The following is a 10,119-nucleotide window of genomic DNA, read 5'->3' as shown; positions in this document are numbered from 1 at the left end:
CAAATAACCACAAAGAAAGTAGAAATTGATGGAATATTCTAGTGCCTTTAAATCAGCTTATTTCCTTTTGTGATTTTTTTACAACCACACTGGGGTTTCTGTTCTTGTCAAAATAGGCTGGTCTGTTGTTGTGTATTTTGTTATAGAAACATCTCCTGATAAAGAGAACTTCCTTAGGGCAGTCCCCTTGAAGATAGGCATTGTCTTACGAGATTCCAGGGAAGCATTTTGATTACTCCAAAGGATTCGTTGGACCAGCAAATCCATGTAGGTCAGCATTTTAGTTGTTAGGACTGGTTAAATTAGAGATAGTGAGAAACTCACTGGAGGCTGATGGCATAAAATGTGATTACGGTCAAACTTAAAGTTATCACTGGTGACTGAAATTACATTTTAAATGATTTTTCATCTTGTAAAACCTCATGCTGTTTTGGGACCCAGTGCTTCAGCTACCTGAATACATTTCCGAAAGGTTTATGAAAGTAGTATGTATGGAGAAGGTAGGAGATGGTATGTATGTGTGTTGAAGGGAAGACCATAAATACTGCTTTAGAAAAATAATTTTCAACTAGTCTGTATTTTGGGGCTTCTGTTTTTGAAAAGGTTTTATTTGCTCAGAAGCTTTTTACTTTTAGTAAATTCTAAGTAGTGTAAACCATTCATCATCTGAAGTTAGTAACTCTTACACTTTGTTGATTACCATTGCATAGTGACCTAATACAGTAAGTAGTATGAGATCTCTAGAGCCTTAAGATAAAAGGTAATACTCAGCATGTGACATGTAACACGATTTGGTAAAAACAAAACAAAACATTAAGCCAAGTCTTCTTTCAAATATGTAACCTATTAATACAATAAGTAAATATAAATAAATGGATTATTCCTTAGATATGATAATTTTTAAAACAGAAAATATGTAGCCAATCCTTCTTTTCCTTGCAGAGTCTAGTTTTATGAACATAGAGTTTCCAGTTTACCTTTTTTTTTTCCTCCTTAGGTCTTTGTAGCCCTTTCTATTCCCTGAGTGGCATGAGGTTAAGTGACTACAGGCCTGTACACAGAAATAAGCCAGGCTTGGGTTGGGGGACACGGTGAGCAGTGATAGGGGAGTTGCTGCATGAGAGTGCAGGGAGCTGCATGAGAGTTGCTGCTGGGATGAGTGAGGGACTGTCCCTTTTACATAACTGGTTCTATAACTCCCATTGGTCTGTATATTATAGAAGATAGTTTAGAAACCGTTTCCTATTTTTTCACAATGAAATACATCTCCATTAAATAAAATGAATAATACAAAATGTATGTACTGACACTATGCACACACACACACACACACACACACACACATTGGATTTTTATGTAAATATTGTTGACTGTCTTGTCATGATTGGCAGGGCTTTTGCTAGTCCTTAAGTTTTGGATACCTGCCTTATTTTCAATGCTGTTATGGGCACTAGTGATTAAAAGTAATAGTGTATTAAAACTAACCATCACAGGGGTGCCTGGATGGCTTAGTCGGTTAAGCATCTGACTTCATCTCAGGTCATGATCTCACAGTTTGTGAGTTCGAGCCCGCATCGGGCTCTGTGCTGACAGCTGAGAGCCTGGAGCCTGGTTCGAATTCTGTGTCTACCCCTTTTTCTCTACTCTTCCCCCTGTTTATGCCCTTTCTCTCTCTCTCTCCCTCTCAAAAATCAATAAACATTAAAAAATTAACCATCACAAATAGCTATCACTTTTAAAGACTCTCTGTGGGCCAGGCACTCCATACTCATTATTTTTAATCATTATTACAGTCCCCAATTGTTTCCCCCATGGTGGAAGCTGAGGCTTTAAGTAACTCACTTAAAATTACAGAATTTGGTGTTAGGTCTCCTTGACTGTGAAGCCTGTATTTTTTTTTTTTTTCATGGTATTGTATTCCACATTCCAATCATTGGATAGTAAGGTAATTTAAAACCTTCTTTTCTTCCATTATATTTAAATTTATCACGTTTGTATATTTGTGTTATTGGTTGACATATCAGTTTAGGAAAAAATATATTAGCAGTTTTGTGTGTTGAACCTAATAACTTATCATACAATAGGTGTAAGTTTATACTTTTATTATTTTTTTTTTAGATTTCAGCTTTATTGAAATATTAAATACTGCATGGTATCACTTATGCAGAATCTAAAATATATATAAAATTGTAAGATATTTAAAATGTATATTGTGATTTAAAAAAAAAAAAGTTCATTTACTTTGAGAGAGAGAACATGAGCAGGGGAAGGGGCAGAGAGAGAGAAAATCTCACGCAGCTTTCCACAGCATCAGCAGAGCCTGACGGGGGTTCAAACTCACAAACTGTGAGATAATGACCTAAGCCCAAGTCAGACGCTTAACTGACTGGGCCACCCAGGTGCCCCTGTGGTGATCTGATACATGTATACATTGTGAAAGAGATTCCTCCTATCTATTTAATGGACATATTTATCACATGACCTGTTTATCTTTTTTTGTGTCTGAGAATTTTTAAAATTTCAATTATATGATAACAGTGTTATTACCTATATAGTCACTGTGTTTTACATGAGACTCTTGGACCTTATTTATCTTAGAGCTGAGTTTGTACTCTTTTACCAACTTCTCCTTATTTCTCCCACCCCCCCAGCCCTTGGCCCTGGCCCTGGCCGCCAGTTTGCTACTGTCTATTTCTGTGAGTTTAACTAACTTTCTTTCTTTCTTTCTTTCTTTCTTTCTTTCTTTCTTTCTTTCTTTCGTTCTTTTTTTCAGATTCCACATATAAGTGATACCATGCAGTATTTGTTTTTCACTGTCTGGTTTATTTCACTTAGCAAAATGCCCTCTAGGTCCATTCACGTTGTTGCAAATGGCAGGATCTCTGTCTCCCTTGTGTCTGAATAATATTCCATCATGTATATATACACCACATCTTCCCCATCCATTCACTCATTGATGGACACTTAAGTTTCTGTTTCTTGGCCACTGTGAATAATTCTGCAGACATGGGAGTTCAGATATCTCTTCGATACCCTGTTTTTACTACCTTTGGGTATATACCCTGGTGTGGGATTGCTGGATTATATGGTAGTTCTATTTTTAATTCTTTGAGGAACCTCCATATTGTGTTGCATAGTGGCTGTACAAATTTACATTCCCACCAACAGTACACAAGGGCTCCCTATTCTCCACATCCTCACCAATATTTATCGCTTGTCTTTTTGATAATAGTCATTCTAAGAAATGTAAGGTAATGTCTCATTCTGGTTTTGATTTGCATTTCCATGATGATCAGTGATATTGAGCACCTTTTCCTGTATGTGTTGGCCACATCTTTCTTGGAAAAATAACTAGATCTGTTGTACATTTTTAAATCAGATTATTTGTGGGGTTTTTTTGGGGGGGGCTGCTGAGTTGTAGCAGTTCTTTATGTATTTTGGATGTTAACTCTTTATCATATATGTGATTTGCAAATACTTTCTCCCATTCCATTGGTTGTCTTTTCATTTTGTGGATGGTCTCCTTTGCTGTGCAGAAGCTTTTTAGTTTGTTGTAGTCCCACTTGGTTATTTATGCTTTTGCTTTTGGTGTCAAATCTGAAAAAAACATCATAGCCAAGAATATTTATTTAAAATTTTAAATCTTTTCTATTCTAGCTTTGCATTTTTATACTTGCTATATACTACTTAAGTGTATATATTTACCAGATAATTTTAAAAACTGCTTGTGAGAGGTCATGACTTTGAGAGCATAACTATAGGGAATTTAATGGATATAATTTTTGCAGGACGACATACCAGAGCTAGAAGAATATTTCCTTGTGAATTTAACTTATGTTGACCTTATCATGGCTCCTTTAACTTCATTTCCTCCTAGACTAGGTATGATTTTTGTTTGTTTCCGTTTATTCACTGCAAATGAAGTAAAGTTATTCATTTTTAAATCAGAAGTAATCGCTTATAATACTTGTTAATCTCAGCTATGAAAGAAAATATAGTGAGCTTTTAGGTTTATTTTAATTTAGAGATTGTCATCTGTTGCATTTTTGTACATTGGACGTCATAAACACATTCAAGAATTATTTATTGTGTGATGCTTTCTAAATTTTACAACTATTTATGATGAAATTTGTAATCTTAAAAATAGAATTAGTTCTTAGGCATTTTTCTTGTTAAAATTTAATTTGCTATTTTTATTAGATCTCCAAACTGTCAGATGATTTTATTTTTCTTTAGGGTAAGCAGTACTTTTGTTTGTTTATTGTGTTCTCTGCTTCTTTTTTGACCTTTTACCTCTTTCTTTTCATGCTTTAGAAAAGATTCACTTTATTCATTACAGACTGAAAGGTAAAACTTGAACCTTAGTATAGATTTATGTAGATTACTATAACAAGGTGTATTCTTATTTTAAAACACAATTTTTAGTGTGCAGTTTGGGCATTTAGTATTGAGAATTTTGTCTGAAGCTTGTAGGTATGATGGCCTGGGAAGTGTGGGCTGTGAGCCCTGTGGTAGCCTGTTCCCCCTCCCTTGGTTAGAAGATGGGCTGGATGGCAGGAAATTAGCCTGGGTTCAAGGAAGAGAAGCATGGCTGAGAGGAGTAACCTAAGGAATAAGTTTTCCTCATTCACTTGTGAGACTCAGTATGACAACTTTGAAAATAACAGAAGAGAATAATGAGTTTATAACATATTACCGTAAGAACCTTGGTTTGCGAGTGTTATTTGTTCTGGAAACATGCTTGTAATCCAAAGCACTCAAATATCAAAGCAAATTTCAAGAACCATTGGTTCATTTGTGATCATGTGACATTCGGCGTCATATACTACTCATATTGCAAGTCATTGCCTGTTTATCAAGTTAAAATTTATTAGAAATGTTTGCTCATCTTGCAGAAAACTCACAGAACAAGTTATTTGCAATCCAAGGTTTTACTGTATGTGAAAGGGTTTGGTTCTTTTCCAAAAGGAATTTATGACTCCAGTGACTAAGCTGTTTATATCCAGTATTTATTATAAGATAATTACTGTTCATGCTAAGAAAACTAACAAAATACTTCATATTTCTTTATACTCATATTAGAGGTAACTTAAATAGTGTGACTTCTGTTGAGTGCTTTCCAATGCCCCTGTTTCAAGTGCTTTATATGTCAGTACCATCATTCCTTACACTTGAGCATTTTACAGATGAGGGAGTGGAGGCTAGGAGAGGCTAAGTAACATGCCCAGAGTCACACAGTGAGGAGATGGTGGAGCTGGGCTTATGCTGTGAAGCCTCTAGTCTGATGGACACAAATTTTGATTTTATATTCTTTTCTTGACAATGTTCTCTTTGCTCAGAGAGAATTACGCCCTCCGTATCCCTTCCCCACCTAGGCCACTGTTAGAAGTATCATAAGAGTAAGGTAGAGCTTTCAAATTTTAAAGGGGAAAGGACAAAATATTAAAAAACTAAACAGGGACACGGTTAATATTTCAAGACTGAATAATGAATACTGGGAATATACTGTACTTGGTAGACAGAGTATAAGATAAAAAGGGATAAAAGAGCTTTACTTCAGTCTTAGTCTCTGTGCCACCTAACCTTCCCCCATCTTTCCCTTTTGTCTCACCTTGTATCCCTGTCTCTCCCTGCTTCTCCTTAAACCTGCACTTTTCTCTGCAGTACTTATCGCCTTTCTCTTCCCATTCCTTTCTCTTTTCTTGCTCTTTCTACTTAGTCCAGTGGTCCCTATTTTCCTTTCCTCTTGAAATGGATTAAAATAATAGAAATAAACCATAACCGCAGTTGCTTATTTTATATTGTTCTCAGTTCATTAGATTTCAGTAAGTTGGTGTTCTTGTTAGGAAAAAGTTTTCTTATTCAAATATTATAAGCATTTATATTTTATTTTCTTAAACATCTTTGAGTAATGTCTATGATATCTCTATATTAGAAATTATATGATCTCAAAGGATGGTCTTTAAATTCTGTGTCAAATCATTCTTTTTTAATCATTTCTATTTAAAAATATATTTCTTTGTTGTTTTCAGATTCAGAGGGCTTGACTGCACAAATTATTATTGATGCCAATGATGGTGCTCGAGGTGTAATCGAATGGCAACATAGCAGGTAAAACCAAAGCTGTGTGAGAGTCCTTTTCTGAGTTTCAGATTTTTTATCTACTGAATAAAATCTTATAAGGAAAAGATTAATGTATTATGTTTATTTTAGGTTTGCAGTAAATGAAACCAAAGGAAGTTTAACATTGGTAGCTCAGCGAAGCAAAAGGACTCTTGGCCATGTTTCCTTGTTTGTATATGCCCAGAATTTGGAAGCACAGCTGGGGCTGGATTACATCTTCACCCCATCGGTGAATTCCTTGTGAATTATAGTGACTTAGGTCTTGTATTAATAAATCTGAAAGTAATGAACTATTATGTATTGCATATTAAATTAGGGTAGAAGACTTCTATGTTATGGAATAGCTCCCTTCACTATTTTAGTAAAATTTGTAAATTTTTAGTTCTAAACATTATTCTCTATTTTATTCATTTATTATTTTGTTTTAATATTTGATACTATTTTATTCACTGTCTTATTGCAATATATGATAATGGAGAACACAGGTTATTGTGTCAAAGAATTTGTATCATTATATTTATATCATTAGAAACATATTTTCTGGAGTGTTTCTTATGCTTCTTGAAAGTTTAAGGTTTTTAGTTTTTAAGTTTTTATTTTTTTTTTAGTAATCTCTACACCCAACATGGGGCTCAAACTCACAACCCTGAGATTGAGAGTTGTATACTCTACTAACTGACCCAGCCAGGCATACTGAAAATTTTAAGTCTTATATTTCTTTGTTTTAATTTACTGAAACACAATTAGTGTTTTAAAATGCTTTTTAATTTGTCTCTTGGTGCCTTTTATTCCTTAGTCAAATGTTTACTTTCTTCTCTTTCTCCACACATTTTACTTTTTAAACTTCATGTTGTCAATTTAAATAAAAAAGGTCAATAAAAAATAGGGGAAAAATCCCTTATTTTTATTAAAAAGTTTATTTCACATTGCCAGCCATATTGTATTTTTGCCAAATCAATCATATATTTATATATAATACCACCTACTTTCACTTTCTTGTCCAGATTCTTCATTTTGTTGATGGAGAAAGGTATAAAAATATTGACATCATGATTCTTGATGATGACATTCCAGAAGGAGATGAAACATTTCAGCTGGTTTTAACAAATCCTTCTCCTGGACTAGAGCTGGGGGAAAAAACAATAGGTAATTAACAATTTCTTATATACAGTTCACTTTCACTCATGATGTTTTCCTAACATGGAGGCAGTTGTACAGGGTTTAAAGTCTTGATAGTTTTCTATAAAAAGCATTTTAAATTCAACATTTTGGAATCCCTATGTCAGTATAATAGTCCTTCCAGCCTTGTGTAGTTGTGTGTGTTTGTAAAACAAAAAAGTAGGTTGGTAGTAACAATTATATTAAGTCATTTCTGTAGCTACAAATTAAATAACTAAATGTCTTTATTTAGAATTAAAATTCGTCTCTGGTTTCCTGTTTACCAATAGAGGGAATGACAAGTTGTTTAGTATCATTTTATTGCTATAGTATTTTCACATAAAGTTGAAGTATACTGATACCTAAGACATTATGGGAGCCACAATTCTTTGGAGCAGTTTGACATTGTTATGAAATGTCATACTAATTTACTGCTTGTTAGATATGATACTGACTGCTTAGAGAGGATAAAAAAGAGAGGAGAAAACTTCATGGAAATAAAGAGCTTGTAGGATTAGAAGGTCTCTTTAAAAGTCACTTAATTTAGTTTCTGTGGTGATATGTCAGGTGCATTTAGAAGACCAAGAGTTGACTGACTCTTCAACCTCTTGTTTTAGCTAGTGGCTGAGAGTTCTTTGGGATTCCCTTAATTTAATTAACCTTTATATTCCTAAATTATTGGTCTATATGTGAAAAAAATTTTGATTTGTAATAAAAAACATGAAAGAATCTTGAGTAATTCAAGAACTGGGTTTTACTTTTATTGCCATATTAATAAAACAGATTGATATTTCTGTGTATTTAGAACCTTTCTTGAGTCTACAGCCATTGTTTCAAATTCAAAGAGTATGTTGAAAATATACTTTAAAAAATGTTTATTTTGAGAGAGAGAGAGAGAGAGAGCATGAGGAAGGGAGGGGCGCAGAGAGAGAGAGAGAGAGAGAGAGGAAAGAGAAAATCCCAAGCAGGCTCTGCATTGCCAGCATAGAGCCTGATGCGGGCTCAATCCCATAAACTGTGAGATCATGACCTGAGCCAAAATCAAGAATGGGACGCTGACCAACTGAGCCATCCAGGCACTCTTAAAATATATATATTTTTGTACATACAACATAGTGGGTTATATGTAAAGGGTTGTAGGAATGGAAATGATGTGTTGATTAAGAATCTTTTATGTATAAACAATAGAAAACCCAATTCAAATGGACTTAAAGGTAATTTATTGGCTCATTTAATCTGAGGGTCCAGAGGCATACACAGTTTTAGATGGAGTGGTACCAGGACTTAACATGCCACCAAAGACCTTGTTGTTCTCTGCCTTTTCTCCTTGCCTTTTGGAATATTGACTTCCACACAAGGCTAATGTTACTTGTCACAAGATGATTATCCACATCTTCCTTTTACATTCCACATAATAGGAAAGAAGAGCACTCAAACTTAAGCATTCCTAAAAAAGGCCTAATGCAATTCTGTTTGGAATTATGTAGGTTATATGCCCACGACCATGAGTAGGAGGAAGGACTATCTTATTGGTCTCTGTCAGGTTTACTTTATACTTGTAATTTTCTGTTTTTAAATCTAAAAACAGTCCTCAGTGCTTTGATAGTGGGTGATTTCTTAAACTATGCCCCATTAATCAGCCTTTAGACCATTTCAAAAATTCCATAAAATATTAATAAATATTCTTATATATAAATCTTTGTATATATGAGTAATTAAGATCATCTGTTGAGTACATTGGGTATTGAGTGGAAAGGACAACAGCTGCCTTCTTTATTACCCCTACTCCAAAGTTATATATAAAGTTTTTATTTCTTCACATCCTCAGCAGGAATTTCTTTGGATTTTAACATCTCTCTCTCTCTCTCTCTCTCTCTCTCTCTCTCTCTCTCTTTCATCTGTTTTTCCTGGTCTCTAATTCTGTTCTATTTGCCTGTTTATGTACTAATAGCAGTTTTATTTATCTCAGCTTTAATATACATTTTATTTTTTTAGGCCAAATACTTTTTATTTTTTTTCTCTGAGCCATCTCACCTATTCTTTCAAGTATCTTTTCCGTGTGAACTTTAGAATCAATGAACTGAATTCCATAAAACAACTATTTTGATAGTTTGGGGTTGAATTCAAGTTTTAGGTTAATTTGAAAGAACTCAGCATCATTATAATATTGTTTTTCCATTTAGAAATATGATATACTTTTCCATTAATTTAGATCATCTTTTGTATCATTGCTTTAATTTGTGTTCCCTCAAAAGCAAACCCTGAGACAAGGATTTGGATGGAAGTAGTTTATTGGAGGAAGTGATCTCTGGAGACATAGTGAGAAGTGAAGAAGTGAGACAGAGAGAGAGAAGAAGGCTGGTAAAAGATGGGCTGACGAATGGTACTGCTTTGGGCAACTGGAGCTCAGTGCTGCTGGGGTCCTTCCTAGACGCCGAGTTGAGCAAAGTTCAGGGTGATCGTCCTAAAAAGAAGTTGGGATATTCATTCACCGGCTCCTGTCCCTTGTTGTTTGAGTTTGCTCTTGGGTGTTAAGTCTCCAGCAGTTCTGGCTTTATTCCTGCATCAGCTGATGGCGTCCTCAGGTAGAAAGATCAGTTGGCAAAAGAAACTCTTGAAGTGGTCTTGAAAGGGCCTAGGGGGCATGGAAGAGACACTGATAGCATTGGTCACAGTCACACATTAACACTGTATACGTTGTTCATATAGGTCCTGTATTTTTAACTTTGATTCCTAGGTATTGTTGCTATTGTGAATGAGGTCCCTTTTCTGTTGTTTTTTTTTTAATAGTTATAGCTTATACATAGAGATATTATAATAATATTTTACATGCATGTT

At 34.5% G+C, this 10,119-nt stretch overlaps 1 protein-coding gene across 4 annotated transcripts in view; it reads left to right on the top strand.

Moving 5' to 3' along the window:
• ADGRV1 (adhesion G protein-coupled receptor V1) overlaps positions 1-10,119 on the top strand; it is a 567,138-nt gene that overhangs the window by 136,670 nt on the left and 420,349 nt on the right. For 3 of the 4 annotated variants that reach the window (XM_086696839.1, XM_086696845.1, XM_025925090.2), the window contains 5 exons: positions 3,789-3,882; positions 4,315-4,347; positions 6,033-6,111; positions 6,214-6,352; positions 7,128-7,269. In XM_086696839.1, the coding sequence (XP_086552965.1) occupies positions 3,789-3,882; positions 4,315-4,347; positions 6,033-6,111; positions 6,214-6,352; positions 7,128-7,269 (487 nt within the window). The remainder of the gene's footprint in view (positions 1-3,788; positions 3,883-4,314; positions 4,348-6,032; positions 6,112-6,213; positions 6,353-7,127; positions 7,270-10,119) is intronic. The other variant, XM_086696829.1, reaches the window with a different exon arrangement.

Source organism: Puma concolor, chromosome A1 (assembly GCF_028749965.1).
Source record: "Puma concolor isolate L17-30 chromosome A1, mPumCon1.1.hap2, whole genome shotgun sequence".
NCBI lineage: Eukaryota > Metazoa > Chordata > Mammalia > Carnivora > Felidae > Puma > Puma concolor.
Note: the sequence above shows the minus strand (reverse complement) of the source record. Positions and strands in the feature narration are given on the sequence as shown.